Raw genomic sequence first — 19,971 nt, 5'->3', positions numbered from 1 at the left:
AAAGGATAGTTTGGTGTCAGATGACAAAACTAGCATTTGGCAATAGATTAAAGTATTATATTCATTAATATTTAGAATTTCCTGATGTTGCCAATTACACTATAGTTATGTAAGAGAAAGTCCTTCGGAAATACTTAAGTATTTAAGAATAAAGGGCCTGATGTAGTCAATTTACTCTCAAATGGTTCAAGAAAAAAACTGTGTGTATATGTACAAGCATGTAGAAGTGTGTAATTATGTGTGTATGTATATATGTTTGTAAGCACAGTACAGCCTCCATAGTTGACCACCTCCATATAGGAACCACCTCTTTCAGTTGACCTAGTTTTCTTTCTTTCTTTTTTTTTTTAACTTTTAACTTTGTACTTGTATTTTTTTTTTTAAGAACACAAAGTAAATGGTTTATAACTTCAATATTTGCAAGGAAAATACAGTACAAATTACTAAAAAATACTAAAATATAGAATTGTGTTCAGGCGTCTGCACTACATCAATCGCAGCAGTAACCTGAAATTTGAAACTTTTAATAAAAAGTTCTTAAATATAAATTATATGGCAAATGTACAGTACATTGCTTTTTTCAGAATCTTTTTCCAGTGTTTTGCAGTAGAACAGGGTTCCTACCATTACCTTCTTTAGGTTTAAAACACCTGAAACACAGTCTGCTGCAGGTCTTCCAGCATCATGAGTGTGAGTGATCAGAGTCTGGAATGCCACTGTCCCTGTAGCTTCGGTTACCACTGCTTTCACTGTGATTGTTTTTGTACAGATTCATTCCATTAGGAGGATATATGGTGTGTATTACAAACTCCTCCTTCGAGATGGGTTCATTGCTTATTGGTAACATCTGAAAAGAAGTTTCCCTGATTTCCAGGATAGAGTTGTCCTTCTTAGTGCCAGCTTCTGCATAGTCGTCCTTTCTTCGCCTCCCTTTGCTGTACGCACAGTTCCTTGAGAAGAGTGATCCATTCCTGTGAACATACCAACACACTAAAGCAAGAAGGGCAATGGTCACCAGGGCCACAGCCCCACCAATAATGGCAGCCAAAGGTAAATTGCGGTTTTTATAAGGTTCTTTCTCTTGCTCTCGATTGAGGGTGGTTGTAGGGTTGTACATTCGAAGGGGTGCCGTTTCAGTCTCAGTACAAACGGGAGCTTCATCAAATAGGTAGAGGTTACTGGCTTCCATGGGAACCAGGCATACTCTGTAGGGTGAGTCAGGCTCCAGGGCTGTGACCAGGTATTCATTGCGTTCCCCTGTTACAATTGATTCTGTTATAGGTCCAAATGCTGGGCTATGGCCCAGTTTAAGCCAGCTAAGTCTTAAAGCAGTCATGGGTTGAGCAAGTTTCCAAGAGATATGAATTGTGTCAGAGGTGACAGACTTCACAGTAATTGTGATTGTTTTTTTTTTGAAGGACTCCCTGTGGTTCGCTGATCCTTAGTCAGCTTGGTGTTCTTAATGTCTGGTAGTTTGGTCACTGGAGCTGGCCACTGTCCTTGGGCAGGATACACTGTATTAGGTGTTGCAGTGGTTGTCTGAACAGTGCTCACAATCCCACTGTCTTTACAATCAAACAGTTCTGCACTGAGGTCCTTGATAGCCATCCCGCGAACTTTTTCTGGAGCTTGGCACATAAGCCCACGCACGTTGACCTTCACAGGTAGTGACTGTAACCAGTCACATACCCATTTCATCTTGCACCCACAATACCAGGGGTTGTTGCGAAGAATCAGTTGGGTTATGTTGTCCAAATCATTGAAGACACACTGAGGTAAATTACTTAGGTTATTATTGGACATATCCAGTCGATACAGCTGCCTTAGGTAGGAAAAGGCATTTGGGGGCACCTGATTGATGTGGTTGTCTTGAAGATAAAGCTTCCTCAGGTTTGTGCCTGGAAGGTTTACTGATGCAGCAGTCAGGGAATTCTGCACCAATGACAGTTCTGTTAAGTTAACTAGGTTGAAGAAAACTTTGTCACCTAAACCATGATCGTTCAACAGATTTCCATCTAAAACCAGGCGTTTTAGGCTAGTGAGACCTTGAAGAGATGGTGAAGAAATAGTCGATATTCGATTATCATCCAAACGTAGTTCCTCTATAGTCCTGGGCAAGCCCCAGGGAATTGGGCTAAGGTGGTTATGGGACAGGAAAAGCAGGCGGAGATAGTTGCTGTCTCGGAATGCTCCCTCTTCAATGCTAACAGCAGAGACAGAGTTGTCATCTAAGTGTAATTCTTCCAGATACAGAATTTTTGAAAGTGAATCATAAGTGATAGTCCTTATGTTATTTTCTTGCAAATGTAATTCTTTTACATACTTTGGGAGGTTTGTAGGAAATTCATCTAAACTGTTGTGGTATAGGAATATTCTTTCTACTTTCAGCAAGTCTTTCAAATCTGAAGGAATCCCAGCATTATTTATTTGGTTGTTCTGAAGGTAGAGAGTTGTAGCATCCTCTGGTATTCCTGTTGGAATGGATGTCAGAGAGCGATCGTTACAGTAAATGAAACCTGCATCACAGCGACACACAGACGGACAGGATTTAGCCATCACTGACAGAGGTGCCACTTGAAGGAACAGCCCAATTTTAGTCCCGATGAGGAAGATGCTCCAGGCTGGACTGATCATGGTCAGCAGTGTTGAGGTCTTTATATAAGGTAGCTTCCGTGGCTCTAGGACCCTTATTGAACGATGTCAGTAAATTTTGCGTGGGTAAATATCCAATGCACATATGTTATTTTCCTGGCGAGGGGCTGGGACTTATAAACTTTTGTTTAGTCCTTGGAAATGTTCTTCACTGTTTATTCAAGTAATCCTATGCTGCTCACACCTCCAGAGCAGGCTTGCTGTTGTCAATGAACATTCCAGCTGCGGTTCAGCATGGTGGGCGAGCTCATTAAAGTGGGGGCCAGAGACAATTCAGCTTCCTGTTACTATGTAGGACACATGGCTTCCTATGTACTTTTTTTCCTTTCTGATAGAGTTTCTGTGTGAAGGTTCCTTTTGTAGCTTAATTCCCTTAGTGGAAACTGCCCTCTTTGAAATTCTTATTGGCTCTTCTGTGCAATGTGGTCAGAGATAGTAACTTCAGATCCTCATGAAGAAAGCCATTCATGATGCTAAGGCCTGTACAGCAATAGGTTTTGCAGGCAGTTACCCCCTACCTTTATTCCCATCCAGGATTATCCAAATATAAACTTTGTACAGTAGCTACATCCTGATGTATGATTACCTGCTGTTAAATAGCTATTTCCAGCTTTTGCTTCTTGCTGCTTTCTCAGAATTTCTGGTGCAGTCACGTTATAAAAGATCAGGTATTGTCTTTTAAGAGGAAAAGGAAACAATTCAAATATTCTTCATGGAAAGAAAAGGAAGCATACTAAATTTCCTTTATATTTCTCTTCCTTAAAATATTTTGGGACTGAGCATCTCCAGGAAGACGAGAAAAGCGATCCTACATACACTGGCGCTACAGCTGTAATTCCATTCACTGTGATTGGAGTAATGGCCCTCCCCCTCTCCCCTCTGCGTCCAGTCCACACTTGTTTTTTTTTTTTAATTTAATTTAATTTTTATTTTTATTTTTTTATTGTTGGGGATTCATTGAGGGTACAATAAACCAGGTTATACTGATTGCATTTGTTAGGCAAAGTCCCTCTTGCAATTGTGTCTTGCCCCCAAAAGGTGTGGCACACACCAAGCCCCAACCCTCCTCCCTCCTTCCCTCTCTCTGCTCTTCCTTTCTCCACCCCTCCCTCCTCCTTTTTCTCTCTTGCTCTCCCCTTCTCCCACCCCCACCGTGACCTTAATTGGAGTTGACCTAATTTTCATAGACTGGACATGCACCACATGTGTGTATCAGTATGGTAGGCCTAGTTCCTTATATTGACCACTCCCATATGTTGACCAGTTTATTACAGTCTCTTGGATGGGCAATCTACAGAGGTTCTACTGTATATGGGTGAGTATGTGTATATGTGTGTAAGTATGTGTATGTATGTATACATATGTGTACATGTGTTTACTATGTAAGCATGTGTATATGTATGTAGGTCATTATGAAAGTTTTGAGATACACAAAAATGAAAAACTTAAAATCCGGGTGGCACCTGTGGCTCAGTCAGTAGGGCGCCGGCCCCATATACAAAGGGTTTGGCGGGTACCAGGCCCAGCCAAACTGCAATAAAAAAATAGCTGGGCGTTCTTGCAGGCGTCTATGGTCCCAGCTACTCGGGAGGCTGAGGCAAGAGAATCACCTAAGCCCAGGAGTTGGAGGTTACTGTGAGCTGTGTGACACCATGGCACTCTACCCAGGGCTATGAAAAAAAAAGAAAATAAAAACTTAAAATCCGAGCAGACAGAAACACATGAAACCCTCCCAGCAAAACCAATGGGCCGAGCAAGTTGAAACTCCCATGGGTGAATCAGAAAGGACGCCGTCCACGGTGTTTCTTGGAAGTCAAATAATGGACCATAACACAGTCTGTCTCAAAACTTTTGTAGTGACCTACGTATATGCATGAATGTATGGTAATATGTATTTATATGTGTATATGCAGTACGTATATGTGTGAGTGTATGTATGTGTGTACTATTACTACTGTATCTGTACATGTAGACTGAATAATTGTTCCTCAAAGTAGCCACCTCGTCCCCCAAACCTGTGAGTGTTATCTTATATGGCAAAATGAACTTTGCCCATGTGATTAAGAATCCTGGTTTGAGAGGCTTGTTCTGAATTATCTGAGTGAGCCCTACCTCTCATCCCAGGGACCCATCCAGGAGGAGAGCAGATCAGAGTGCACAGTAGCACACATAATGAAGAAGCCAGGTGTAGTAGGGACATGAGGGCTGCAGGCCAAGGCACACAGGTGTCCCCAGAAAACGGATCTAACCTAAAATGAGAACATTCTTTTTTTCCGTGTCACAGACATGGAATCTTTTCAGGAGCCTCCAGAACCAGCCCTTCTGACACCTTGACATTAGCCCAGGGAAACAATTTTGAACTTGTGCCCTCCAGAAGAGTAAAGCTGTGCTGTATTAAGCCATCGAGATGGTGGTAATTTGTTTAGCAGAGTAAACTAATATTTAGTAGCAGTAGCACACACACAGACTTGATACTCGTCGTTCATGAATTCCATATTTGCACATCCAACTACCCACTGAAATTTCTTTTTTTAATTGTTATTATTTTTTATGAAGTCATAACTTTGTACATTGATGCATTTGTGGGGTTCAGGGTACTGCTTCGATATACAATGTGAAATGCTTACCTTGAACTAAGTAACACGTCTGTCACAATTATACTCATTTCTTAATAGTTTTGAAATGTACCATTGCATCATGCCATTAGGTGAGGTCCCTCCAAATGCCCTCCCTCCTCCCAGATCACCCCCTCCTCCCCTTTCTCTCCTCTTCCCTTCTACTTTCTGCACTATGGTTATGTTTTGCCATTCCTATGAATGTGTGGTGATTATATATTGATTTCATAGTAGTATTGAGTACATTGGATACTTTTTATTCCATTCTTGAGATACTTTACTAAGAAGAATATGTTCCAGCTCCATCCAGGGAAACATAAAAGATGTAGTCTCCACCTTTTTTATGGCTGCAAAGTATTCCATGGTGTACATATATCACAATTTGTTAAGCCATTCATGGGTTGATGGGCATTTGAGCTGTTTCCAAGTCTTGGCTATTATGAGTTGGGCTGCAATAAACATTCTGGTGCAAATGTCTTTGTCGTAAAATGATTTTTGATCATCTGAGTATATACCTAGTAGAGGAATTGCAGGATCGAACAGTAGGTCTACTTTTAGTTCCTTGAGTGTTCCCCAAACTTCTTTCCAAAAAAGTCCTATTAGCTTGCATTCCCCCCAGTAGTGTAGAAGCATTCCCTTCTCTCCGCATCTATGCCAACATCTGTAGTTTTGTGATTTTGTGATGTGGGCTAATCTTACTGGAGTTAGATGATATCTCACAGTGGTTTTGCGTTTCTCTGATGATTAAGGATGATGAGCATTTTTTCATGTGTTTGTAGGCCATGCGCCTGTCTTCGTCAGAGAAGTTTCTGTTCAAGTCTCTTGCCCACATAGAAATGGGGTTATTTATTCTCTTCTTATTGATTAGTTTGAATTCTCTGTAGATTTTAGTTATCAGACCTTTGTCAGAAGCATAACCTGCAAAAATCTTCTCCCATTCTGAAGGTTGTCTGTTTGCTTTACTTACTGTTCTCTTGGCTATGCAAAAGCTTTTTAGTTTGATCAGATCCCAGTAATGTATCTTTGGTGTTGCTTCAGTTGCCCAGGGGGTCCTCTTCATAAAACATTCTCCCAGGCCAATGTCTTCAAGTGTTTTCCCTGCACTCTCTTCTAGTATTTTTATAGTTTCATGTCTTAAGTTTAAATCTTTTATCCAGTAAGAATCAATTTTTGTTAATGGTGAAAGGTGGGGGTCCAGTTTCAGTCTTCCACAGGTCACCAGCCAGTTCACCCAGCACCATTTGTTAAATAGGGAATCTTTCCCCCGCTGAATATTTTTGATAGGCTTGTGGAAGACCAAATGATGATTAAGTAGCTGGGTTCATCTCTTGGTTCTCTATTCTGTTCCATAGATCTACCACTCTGTTTTTGTGCCAGTACCATGCTGTTTTGACCACGATAGATTTATACTATAGCCTGAAGTCTGGTAATGGGATACATCCTGATTTGTTCTTGTTTCTGAGTAATGTATTTGCTATTTGAGGTTTTTTTCTGATTCCATATAAAATGAAGTACTATTTTTTCAAGTTCTTTAAAGTATGACAATGATGTTTTAATAGGGATTGCATTAAATCTGTAGATTGCTTTGGGTGGTATGGACATTTTAATGTTGGTTCTTCCCAGCCATGAGCATGGTATGTTTTTACATTTGTTAACATCTTCAGCTATTTCTTTTCTCAGAGTTTCATAGTTCTCTTTATAGAGATCTTTCACGTCCTTTGCTAGGTAAATTTCTAGATATTTCATCTTTTTTGGCACTATTGTAAAAGAAATAGCGTCCTTGACTATATTTTCAGCTTGACTATTATTGGCATATATAAAAGCTACTGACTTATAAGTATTGATTTTGTATCCTGAGATGCTGCTGTATTCCTTGATCACTTCTAAGAGTTTTGAAGTTGAATCCCTGGGATTTTCCAGGTATAGGATCATATCATCAGCAAAGAGTGAGAGTTTGATCTCCTCTTAGCCATTTTGGATACCCTTGATCGCCTTCTCTTGTCTGATTGTGATGGCTGAGACTTCCATTACTATGTTGAAAGGCAGTGGAGACAGTGGGCATCTTTGCCTCCTTCCTGATCTGAGTGGAAATGTTTTCAATTTTATACCATTCAATATGACATTGGCTGTGGGTTTGCTGTAGATGACCTCTATCAGTTTAAGAAATGTCCCTTCTATGCCTATTTTTTTAAATGTTCTGATCATGAAAGGATGCTGGATATTACCAAAGGCTTTTTCTGCGTCAATTGAGAGAATCATATGGTCTTTGTTTTTTATTTTATTGATGTGATATGTTGTATTTATAGATTTGCATTAAACCAACCCTGTAACCCTTGAGTAAAACCAACTTAATCATGGTGTATAATTTTTTTGATGTGTTGCTGAATTCTGTTTGCTAAGATCTTATTGAATATTTTTGAATTGATATTCATTAATGATATTGGTCAATAATTTTCTTTCTTTGTTGGATCCTTTCCTGGTTTGGGGATCAGGGTGATATTTGCTTCATAGAATGTGTTGGGAAGTATTCCTTCTTTTTCTATGCTTTGGAAAACATTGTATAATATAGGTACTAGTTCCTCTTGAAAGGTTTGATAGAATTTGGATATGAAGCCATCTAGTCCCAGAGTTTCCTTTTTGGGGAAATTTTGTATTGTTGATGGTATTTCAGTGATTGATACAGGTCTATTTAATTTCTAATTCTTCTTCTTTTTTTTTTGAGACAGAGCCTCAAGCTGTTGCCCTGGGTAGAGTGCTGTGGCATCACAGCTCATTGTAACCTCCAACTCTGGGGCTTAAGTGATTCTCTTGCCTCAGCCTCCCAAGTAGCTGGGACTACAGGCACCCACCCCAACACCCAGCTGTTTTTTGGTTGTAGTTGTCATTGTTGTTTGGCAGGCCCAGGCTGGATTCGAACCCGCCAGCTCTGGTGTATGTGGCTGGGGCCTTAGCTGCTTGAGCTACAGGTGCCAAGCCAAGATTTCTATTCTTTCTGGTGGAGTCTAGGAAGGTGACGTGCTTCCAGGTATTGATCCATTTCCTTCAGATTTTCGTATTTCTGGGAATAGAGATTTTTTAGTAATCTATGAGGATATTTTGAATTTCTGAAGTGTCTGTTGTTATTTCTCTCTTTTTTTTTTTGCAGTTTTTTTTTAGCCAGGGCTGGGTTTGAACCCACCACCTCTGACATATGGGGCCAGCGCCCTACTCCTTTGAGCCACAGGTGCCACCCTAACTTTTCTATTTTTTTTATTTTTATTTGTTATTTTATTTATTAACTTTTCTATTTTTTTTGTTTTTGTTTTTGTTTTTGTTTTTTGTAGAGACAGAGTCTCACTTTATGGCCCTTGGTAGAGTGCCATGGCCTCACCCAGCTCACAGCAACCTCCAACTCCTGGGCTTTAAGTGATTCTCTTGCCTCAGCCTCCCGAGTAGCTGGGACTATAGGCGCCCGCCATAACACCCGGCTATTTTTTGGTTGCAGTTTGGTGGGGGCCGGGTTTGAACCCACCACCCTCTGTATATGGGGCCGGCACCTTACGGACTGAGCCACAGACGCCGCCCTGTTATTTCTCTTTTATCGATTCTGATGGATGACATTAGAGATTTTACTTTTCTATTTCTGGTTAGGTTGGACAAAGGTTTATCAACTTTTTGTTTCATTGATCTTCTGAATGATACTTTTGTTTTCAATTTCATTTAATTCTGCCCTAATTTTGGTTATTTCTTTTCTTCTGCTGGGTTTGGGGTTGCAATGTTCTCCCTTTTCCAGTTGCTTGAGATGATCCATTAAGTTGTTGGCTTCTGGGGGCAGCATCTGTGGCTCAGTGAGTAGGGTGCCGGCCCCATATACCAAGGGTGGCAGGTTCAAACCCGGCCCTGGCCAAACTGCAACAAAAAAAATAGCCAGGCATTGTGGTGGGTGCCTGTAGTCCCAGCCACTCAGAAGGCTGAGGCAAGAGAATCATCTAAGCACAAGAGCTGAGGTTGCTGTGAGCTGTGATGCTGTGGTACTCTACTGAGGGTGACAAAGTGAGACTCTGTCTCTACATAAATAAATAAATAAATAATAAATAAATAAAAAATAAAAGAAAAAAGTTGTTGGCTTCCTCTCTTTCTGTTTTCTTGATGAAGGCTTCCAAACTATAAATTTTGCTCTTAGGACTGCCTTTTTAGTATCCCACTGATTTTGATAATTTGTGTCTTCGTTATCATTTTGTTCCAAAAATTTGGTGATTTCCTTCTTAATTTTGTCTTTGACACAGCTATCATTCAGCCTAAGATTATTTAGTTTTGATGACTTTGTTTGAGTATGAAAATTCCTGTTGCTGTTGAGTTCAACTTTTATTCCATGGTGGTTGGAGAAGATACAAGGAATAATTTCTTTTTTTTTTTTTTTTTTTTTTTTTTGAAAATTAGCTCCTCTTTTTTTTTTTTTTTTTTATTGTTGGGGATTCATTGAGGGTACAATAAGCCAGTTACACTGATTGCAATTGTTAGGTAAAGTCCCTCTTGCAATCATACTTTTAAATTTGCTGAGGTTAGACTTGTGTCCTAGGATATGATCTATTTTGGAGGATGACCCGTGGGCTGCTGAGAAGAATGTATATTCAGTTTTATTAAGGTGAAATGTTGTGTAGAGGTCTGTTAAGTCCATTTGTTCTAGGGTCAGGTTTAAGTCTCATATTTCTTTGTTGAGTTTCTTCCTGGAAAATCTATCCAAAACTGTTAAAGGGGTGTTAAAATCTCCAACTATTATAGTTTAGGAAGATATCAAGTTGTTCATATCCATTAGGGTCTGCTTTATGAACTGAAGAGCATTTTGGTAGGGTGCATAAATGTTAATTATCTAAATCTCTTCATGTTGGGTGTTTCCCTTGACAAATATGTAGCGACCTTCCTTATCTTTCTTTATCTTTGTCAGTTTAAAGCCAATTATATTTGCTACTAAAATTGTAATCCCTGCTTTTTTCTGGTTTACATTTACCTGTATTTACAACTCCATCCCCTCACCCTGAGTCTATTTTTATACTTTAAGATAAGGTCAGATTCTTGTATACAGCAGATATCCAGTCTGAGTATATGTATCCAGTCAGCCAGCCTGTGCCTCTTTAGAGGACAATTTACACCATTCGCATTAATTGAGAGAATTGATAAGCCTGGTTGTGTTTGGGGTGTCATTATTTTCAGATGTCCAGTGGACATTTTTAATCTTTTCACCACTGTGGAAGTTGAGTTTTGTTCAAAAATTTCTGTGTGAGTTTACTTTGGAGGTAGAGCATTGTGCTGGTCATTGTGGAAGATGGGTCTGAGAATATCCTAGAGAACTGGTTTAATTTTGGCAAATTTCTTCAACATGTCTATGTCATTAAAGTATTTGATTTCTCCATCACAAATGAGACTCAGTTTAGCTGGATACAAGATCCTGGGCTGGAAGTTGTTTTGTTTTAGGAGACTGAAGGTCAATGACCATCCTCTTTTGACTTGAAACTTTTCGGCTGAGAGATCTGCAGTCATTCTGTACTTCTCCCTTTGTAGGTGATGCTTTTCTTACATCTGGCTGCTTGTAGAATTTTCTCCTTTGTCTTAACTTTGGAAAAGTTAATCACAAGGTGTCTAGGAGATGCTTTATTTGAATTGAGTCTTGCTGGGGTTCTGAAACTATCTGCTATCTAAAGTTTTGTATCTCTTGCAATGCTTGGGAAATTCTCCAAAATCTTTGGAGTAGAGCATCTATACCTTTAGGACCATCCTCTTCTCCTATAGGGAATTCCTATAAGAAAAATGTTTGATCTTTTGGAGTAATCCCACAGCTCTCTCAGGGAATGATCAGTTTTTGCTCTCCATTTGTCTGCCTCTTTGAGCGTTTGGGAATGTTCAAAAGCTTTGTCTTCAGTTTCAGAAATCCTTTCTTCTGCCTGGTCAACTCTATTACTGAGGGATTCTACTGTATTTTTGAGCTCCTCAACTAACTTTTTCGTTTCCTTGAGCTCTGCTATCTCTTTTCTCATTATGTCCATATCTTTGGTGACTTTGTTTTTGAATTCATTAATTTCTTGAGACAACTTTAGAACTACTCTTTGGAATTCAATTTCTATCTTTTCTTCCATTCTATTTGTCTAATTTGCAATCCATATTCTGAATTTGACTTCTGACATTTCAGCCATTTGTCTATGCATGGCATCTTCAGTTGTATCTCCTTTGTCATTTCTTGGAGGGAGGGATCTACTCTGGTTATTCATGTTGACAGCCTTCTTCTGTTTATAAAAATAGAACATGGTCCACACCATGTCTATTTTCCACCATTTGGTTATTAGAACTGGTAGGGTGAGGTTGAATTGGGGTTCCCGGGTAGTAGAGATAGTCCCTTACCAAAGCACTAGGCTTTGTAATTGTGGCTTATCTCCTACAACCTCACAAAGGCTCCTTTCAGAGTTTTGGCTGGAGATTCTGAGGACCTACTTGGTGAGATAGTGCAAGCTAGCTCTGTTTTGGTATCAGCCAACCTCTACCCTATTCTAGGAAACCACAGTTTTAGGTTTAAATCTCAACTGTGAAGAGATACAAACAGCTGCAGTGCCCAGCCCCCACCCTTCAGTTCTTTCCCACTACAGAACTTTGAAGGTCAACCTAAGAATGTCCCTGAGTGGACAGCCCCAGACATGGATTCCAATTAAATTGTCTCAGGCAGTGCAAACCCTGCTCAACAGAGAGGGATTCAAGGGTCTCCAACAGCACAATTGGAGCCAGGGATCCACACTCCGGCCCACCAGACTCAGTCCACACTGTTGTTGCTTCTCTGTTCACAGGCCCAGCTGGAGCCGGGGGCCATGCCCCCACCCACTGGTCTCAGTCCACACCCAGCTAGCCTCTGCTTGCCAGACCAGTTGGCGTCAGGGAACCATGCCTCTGCCTGCCAATCTCAGTCCACTGCCTGGCAAGCTTCTGTTCGAGGGTCTGTTAGAGTCAGGGCACCACACTCAGCCCACACATCCAGTCCTCACCCAGTAAGCCTCTGCTCACCAGCCCCGCTGGAGTTGGGGACCATGCCCTAGCCCTCAGGTCTTGGTTCACACCCAGTAAGCCACTGCTCAAGGGTTCTGTTGGAATCAGGGGACCACGCCCTTGCTCTCAGGTCACAGTCTACACCTACCTAGCCTCTGCTCACAGGCCCAGCAGTGAAGTTATACTGAGAATATACTACTGAGAATAAAGAGAATATATCCATTAAGAGAGAGGATGAGAGCAAGAGAGAGGGGGAGTGAGAGACTTTACAAAGGTAAAGTAAAGGGAAAAGATGAGCCTGGGTTCAGGGTATCTGGGTGTTCTTTCATTATTCTTGCAACTTTTCCATAAGTTTTAAGTTATTTTCAAAGAAAATATTGAAAGAAAGAATGGCTGCATCAAGCAGTTGCATCCAAATGACACATATCAAGTCAGTGTGTCACACTCCATGTTTGAAGCTCAGTGAGGTGCTGGTGTTAGGACAAGGGCCCATGGTGGAAACAGGGCAGGCTGCACATAGGTCAGCCCTCAGAAGGGAAAGGACACTGTGGGTGTATTAGAAGCAGCTGATAGGTAGGGTCCCATCAGTCACTCAGGCCAGGAACCTGCCCCCTCCTCCAGCCCCACATCCAATCACAAGCCCATTGGTCTCTCTCATTGTTCCCTCATGTGACTGCCCAGATGATATATTCTTGGCTGCTTCATCTCAAATCTATTATGTGCTCAAGTGAATTCCCAGCATCCCTCCACGCTGGGCTCTCTCCCACTTTTCTCAGTAGTGTAAGTAGCACTGTCATTTGCTTTGGTGCCCATGCCACAAATTTTGGAATGATTCTCTGGCCTCTTTCTGGTTTTGTTGTTGTTGTTTTGGTTTTGGTAGTTTTGCTTTTCTTTGTTTCTGGTAAAATTCACTTAGAATAAAATGCAACAATGTTAAGTGTTAAATCAAATGTGCTTTGGCACATGCATACACCTTTATAACCAACACCTCAGCCAGGAAACAGAATACCTCCATCACCCCAAGACCCCTTCTAGTACCTTGTTTCATTTTTCAAATGTTCAGTCAGTCTTGCAGTCCTAGGCTAAATTACACTTAATCATGATTATTACCTTTTTATATATTAATGGCTTGGACTAACTAATATTTTTGTGAAGGAGTGTGACAGGCTGAATAATGGTCCCTAAATATGCTCACATCCTAATCCCTAGAAACTGTGAATGTCACCTTCGATGGCACGAGGGACTTCATAAGTGTGATTAAATTAAAGATCTTGCGATGAAGAGGTGATCCTGGCTTATCCAGGCAGGCCCTGAATGTATTCACACGTGTCCTTATCAGAGGGAGACAGAGAAAGATCTGCCTGCAGGAGATGAAGCCTCTATGATGATGGAAGCAAGATTCCACCCAGCAGGGCAGCTTTGGAGATGGATGGACAAGCACAGGAGCTCTAGAAGCTGGAAAAGGAAAGGTAAACAGACTGTCCCGTGCTGCCTGTGTGGGAGTTTGGTCCTGCCTACACCTTGGTTCCAGCCCAGTGAAACTGATTCCAACTTCTGACTTCCAGAACTGTAAGAGAATCCATGTGTATTGTTTTAAGCCACCAAGGTTTATGTCTGTGGTGATTTATTACAACAGCAATAGAAAACAAGTACATGGATTTTTATGTCTATATTTGTGAGGAATATTGCTCTATAATTTTCTTTTCATTTTAAAACCTCAAATATTGCATTGGGGTGAGTCTGACTTCATAAAACAAGTCAGAAAGTGTTTCCAGTTCTTCTATTTTCTGAAAGACTTTGAGCCAAATTTGTGTTATTTCTTCCTTAACTGACAGAATTTAACAGTGAAACCATCGTGACCTAGAGTCTTCTCTGTGGAGAGATTTTTAAATTCTAAAAGTAATTTCTTTAACAGATACATATATATTTTCTATTTCTCAATAAATCAACTTTGGTAAGGCATGCTTTTAAAGGAATATGTCTATTTTGGCTAAATTGCTAAATTTATTGGCATACAAGCCCAGAGAGACAAATTCTGTATGTTCTGACTCATATGTGAGAACTTAAAAAAAAAGTGGATCTCATGAAAATAGAGAGTAGATTAGTGCTTACCAGAGGCCAGGAAGGGGGTGGGAGGGAGAGAGGAAGGGAGAAAAAGAATATAAATGTATTTATTACCACTGATTTGCACACTTAAAAATGGTAAAGTTGCAAAATCATATATGTGTATTCTACGTCAATGAAACATTTTTAAAGTATTGCCATAAGGCTGTTCATACTATTTCCCTCTTTATCCTTTTAATGTCCATAGGATGTACAGTACTATTTCCTTTTTCATTTCTGATAGTGGTAAATGTTATGTTTTTACTATAATTCTGCTCAATTTTTTTTAATTTCTCCTCATGATTTTTTTATCTGACCTGTAAACTATTGGCTATTTATAAGTATGTTAATATCCAAGACTTGGGAATTGTCTAGTTTTTTAAACCTTCCTATGCAAACTCTATTGTTCCATAATATTCAATCTCTTGAAATTTATTGAGATTATTTTATGGTCTAGTAAATCAGCCTATCTTCATAAACATTTCATGTGCACTTAGGGAGAACATGTATTTTGCAGACTGCCCAGGCTTGAATTCAGGTCTGCTAATTACTAGCCACATGAGTTGTGCACATAACATCACTTTTCTAACCTGTTTCCATTAATGTAAAACAAGAACAAATGACAATATTATTGGTCTAAAACAAGTTGTAAGAATAAAATAAAAATCCCTTAGCATCCGTGGGCTGATGGCCCATTCCCTGTTAGCAATCCTCCCTCTCCTCCTCTTCCTCCTGCCAATTGTTATCTGTATTTTTATGACCATAATCATTGTTACTATTGTTATTACAGAGTGGCAAGCATCTGCAGTTGAACTTCTGAAGTTGCTATTAAACTCTGAAAGTTGGGTGGTACCTCTGGCTCAGTGAGTAGGGCCTGGCCCCGTATACCGAGGGTGGCGGGTTCAAACCCAGCCCCGGCTAAACTGTAACAAAAAAATAGCTGGGGGCGGCGCCTGTGGCTCAAAGGAGTAAGGGCACCGGCCACATATGCTGGAGGTGGTGGATTCAAACCCAGCCCTGGCCAAAAACCGAAAAAAATAATATATATAGCTGGGAGCTGTGGTGGACACCTGTAGTCCCAGCTGTGGTGGGCACCTATAATATATATAGCTGGGAGCTGTGGTGGGCAGCTACTCAGGAGGCTGAGGCAAGAGAATCGCCTAAGCCCAGGAGCTGGAGGTTGCTGTGAGCTGTGACATCACGGCACTCTACCAAGGGAGACAAAGTAAAACTCTGTCTCTAAAAAAATAAAAATAAAAATAAACTCTGAAAGTTTCCAGTGGCTTATTTTACAGTCAGTCGCAGAGTAATTCTCATCATAATGTTTGTTCTCAGAACTAAATTGCCCTACATTTTACTCAGAGGCTATTATAGAAAGAGGCACCAGCCCTGCCATATGTTGAAGCCCCAGTGACACCTTGTGTTTGCTAACACATGTCTCCGGAGTTCTTGTTTTGCTCCCTTTAGGGAGGCCTAGAGTGTATGTTTTCGACAAACCATCCTCCTGGAGGCCCTTGCCTTGGGCTTTCTGCAGCACTGACTTCTTCGGTCCTTCAGCATCTCAGAAGGGCTCTTCAGCTGTCTTCTCCTGGCAGGGGTTTGGTCTGGGAGTGACGACTCCAGCTTTGAACCTCTTCCAAAATCTCTAATCCACAGCTTGCTAATCCACGGTTCCACTAGTGCCTGGCATTTGAAGTGACAGAAGAGAACTCTGAGACTAGCCCAATTCCTGTTCCTTGAAATGTAACTCTTTAATTTCTCTGCCTATGTGCTGAAGGATTTTTTTCCTTCACAAGGTAATCCCAAAGTGTTGCAGGGTGAAGTACAGGTCGAGTATCCCTTATCCAAAATGCTCAGGACCAGAAGGGTTTTGGATTTCAGACTTTTTTGGATTTTGTAATATTTGCATTATACTTACTGGTTCAGTACTTTAAAAATCTGAAATTTCATATATGCATTTCCTCTGAGCATCGTGTTGGTGCTCAGAAAGATTTGGATTTTGAAGGACTGGGGATTTCAGATTTTCAGATTAGGGATAATCAACCTGTATACATGTCTTCATTGGCTGGCTTTTGCTTTCAGGTGATCTTTTTTGATCCATATCGACAGCTCTTTAGTTGGGAAATTTTTTATCTATGATGTATTTGATTACGACTTCCACACAATTTCATTTATTCAAGAACAATTTATTGAAAACCCATGTGCCAGGTATTGGGGACACAGTAGGGACCAAGATACAATTCCTGCAGATTGCTAAGAGAAGCAGAGATTAAACAAAGGACGATAAATAAGGACTGCAGGCAGCTGCAGAGGGTGCTGGAAAACAGTAAAAGTGGCTTAGGGCTGGGGAGCCTTTCAGAAGACGCCTCTTCCTCTCCAAGAACATCCTTTCTGGGTCTTCATAATGGTACTGGATCTGCCCTCTGCCCTGAGTAAGCAGCATCTCCCCATCATTTGCATCTTTATTTCTACTTCATCAGCAATCCAGGAACACACGCTAAGTCTGCTCTCAGTTCAACTCGTTACAGTCTGAGGGACCCTTTCCTGCCCTGCCAAGGACCTGAATTCTTCCTTTGCAAGTGGGCTGCCTCTCCCTTCGGCTGTGCCTCTTCCCCTCCAACTCATTTGTTCTTCTTTCTTGGAGGTCATAACCCCCTGTACCTTTTAGAGCCTGACAAATGGTTTTCTAAGATTTTATCCTGACTCTTGCAGTGAACCATTTTCAGGTGCCCTTTTCCTCTGAGTCCTCAGCACGGTCTGTCTTTCTCTTGTTCTTCAGCATCTTTCTAGCGGTCCCATTGAGAAGTTGCTTTTCTCAGCCCACCCTTGGATGTGGGTTGTGATGTCCCCTTCAGTGACAGTCTGGAGACAGGATGGCAGCCCCGGGCCATCCCCCTGGGATGACCCACTGGTACAAGCGATGGGCATAGTGACCAGTCCTAAATCCAGTTCATGGGTGCTGGGGCAGCTCTATCTGAGAGACACTGTCACTTCCCCACTGCCTCAGGCTCAGTCACACCAAACAGATGGGGTGCCTGGAAACACCCCGTCCCCCAAAGGCCCTAGCTACCTGGGTCCTACTTCTGATCCTTCGTCTAGCACTTGACTTGTGGAAGAGAATTTGGAGGACCAGATAACTGCACAAACGCAGGCCGCTGTGCCTTCAAGTTTCTCTTCCTGGAGTCCCTAGAAGCCCCACAGCTGGAGAGGTTATTTATGTTAACCTCCTATTTAGAAATTAAACTCCGATTTAGAAATTAGGGATTGTAATTTAGCATTAACCCAGATGTCAAGATGTAATGAGACACGCTGTGGGGAGAATTGAATTCCATATTGCCAAAGACCCATTTTATTTATAATAACCAGCCACTCACATCATGCCAATATTGATGGATCATATGTTTAAAATTTTGATAGCTCATTCATTTCTATAACTACATTTACTTCAAATTAAATAAGTCTCGCACACCCTTGATATACAAAGAGACAAATTAATTTGCAGATCAGAATTAACCTGCCATTCAATCCCCGGAACTGTCCTTTCTAGAAGCCCTTGAAGAGTGACATTCTGCCATTTCAGAGAAGACTTACATTTGCATATGAACAACTTTTAACCTGGGAGGGGCTTCCTCTTTGGGCCTGGAGATCAGCACAAAGGCCATGGGATAGCAGTGGGCTTACTGACTGGGTACAGATGTGCAGATGTGGCCATTTGCCAACAGAGTTGATGTTTACAGGAAATGGTAAAACCTATCATGGGGCAGCAGCCTGGGGCATGGGGAAAACGTGTGCACATTGGCATTTGTCCCCAATCTATTGGTTACTAATGAGCCACTTGGGGCAAGGTTCGTACACTTGCCTTTCCCAAGCAAGGTGGCAGAAGTGCCCACAACTCCTTATATGCCCACACCCACTGCCAGGGCCCTGTCTCCTGGCCACCACTGGTTTTCCGAGTGTATAGTGATGGGCAAATGTGGCCAACCAGATGGGCATGGGGACACAGAACATCTGGACTGTGTGGATGATATGGAAGAGCTTGAAAAGAACTTCCCGCAGGGTCAGCTGGTGTTGGCAGCATGCATCCCATGGGAAGCTGGTCCACAGAGAGAACAGAGCCCCTTACAGAGTCAGGAAGACCCAGGTGAGAGAGCAGGGGTGATATTTGCCCTGGACTCCCTGGTGCAGATTCCCTGTACGTCTGCATTCTCGAGGTCCCGTCATCGGCAGTCCAAGCCTGCCTCTGCATTCGTTCAGGATACCCTCTTGAAAGGCAGGGGACTGTGGCTTCTGGGATTAAGAGAAGTATAACCTTGCAGGTTGTGTTGTGACAGTAGACACGGAAGAGTAGCAGATGACATCCAGGTCTGAGGGAACATAGACAGCCCTGAACGATGTCCTGGCTGCGCAGTGACACGGGAGGGCCCACGAGCATTCACAGGTCTGAGCAGGAGCTGAGGTTAAGTGTAGGAGCAGGACTGGGAGACTGCCAGGTGCTTGGGTTTGGAAATGTAGAAGAGAAATGTACCTGGGAGATGGGTTAAGAACCCAGCATTATCCCAGGACTTTTCTAGAAGATTAAATTGGGACTCACAGCACCCACATGGCAGTGCTGGCCAGGTCCTGAGCCAAGGCCAGACAGGACACGGCACATCCTGGTTCTGGGCACCCCCAAGCCACACAACCACCCCTGCTCAGCGCATTTGCCTAACTCCTTCTCCCTCCCCCGAGCACCCTGGTTCCAGAGGGCATTCTGAATTGGTGAAGTTTTAAACCCACAAAGGTTAAGAATTCCTGAATTTAACTCAGTTTACTTGGAAGTAGCTAGGACCCATTTTCCAAGTCAAACAGAACAGAGGCTGAGCATCAGAAATTAAAGCAAATGATACCAAAAATGGAGGTTTGCTTTTTGCATATCTGAATACAGAGTGTGAAATTGATCCACTGGAGTCCTGTGAGGTTCCTCACAGGACCCACAGGAGGGTCCTGGACTGTATTTGGGAACTATATTTAGCAGGAGAATACTCCACCCAGGCAAGTGACTCTTCAAAGAGATAAAGAGTTGGCACAAGGCAAAGGGAACTGGATCAAAGTGTTGGGAACTACAGGAGCCATTTTAGACTCAGGCAGAGAAGGCGCTTTCCAAATTCCTGTGCTCTCTGTCACCGGGAGAGTGGTCCATCCAAGGATGGATGGCCACGTGTCAGGAACTGTACGGAAGAAAGATCTTGTCAAATTTGAATCGCAGATAAACAACAAATAATTTTTTAGTATACCCCAAATATTGCATGGGACATACTTATATTAAAAAATTATGTTGCTGGTGTGAAATTAAAATGTAACTGGTTTTTATTCATTTTTATTTTATTTATTTTTATTTTTTTACTATTATTAACTGTATCTTTAGTTGCTAAATGTGGCAACCCTACCCAGACACCAACTGTGAAACCAGGATTCTCATTTAAGTGCCTTGTGAAAGCTGTGGTATATGTATACCATGGAATACTTAACTATTCAGGCATTAAAAGAGATAAAGACATTTTATCTTTCCTATTAACCTGGATTGAGGTGGAACGCATTCTTCTTAGTAAAGCACCAC

At 41.6% G+C, this 19,971-nt stretch overlaps 1 protein-coding gene across 1 annotated transcript; it reads right to left on the bottom strand.

Annotated features, from left to right (window-relative positions):
* Positions 1–682: 682 nt before the first annotated feature.
* LOC128590427 (leucine-rich repeat transmembrane protein FLRT3-like) lies at positions 683–3,526 on the bottom strand. Its single transcript, XM_053597744.1, is given in 3 exon segments — positions 683–1,411; positions 1,414–2,686; positions 3,239–3,526. Coding segments are annotated over 2 exon segments (1,950 nt in total). The 5' UTR covers positions 2,635–2,686; positions 3,239–3,526.
* Between the last annotated feature and the right edge of the window lie 16,445 nt (positions 3,527–19,971).

Source organism: Nycticebus coucang, chromosome 7 (genome assembly GCF_027406575.1).
Source record: "Nycticebus coucang isolate mNycCou1 chromosome 7, mNycCou1.pri, whole genome shotgun sequence".
NCBI classification, from domain to species: domain Eukaryota; kingdom Metazoa; phylum Chordata; class Mammalia; order Primates; family Lorisidae; genus Nycticebus; species Nycticebus coucang.
Note: the sequence above shows the minus strand (reverse complement) of the source record. Positions and strands in the feature narration are given on the sequence as shown.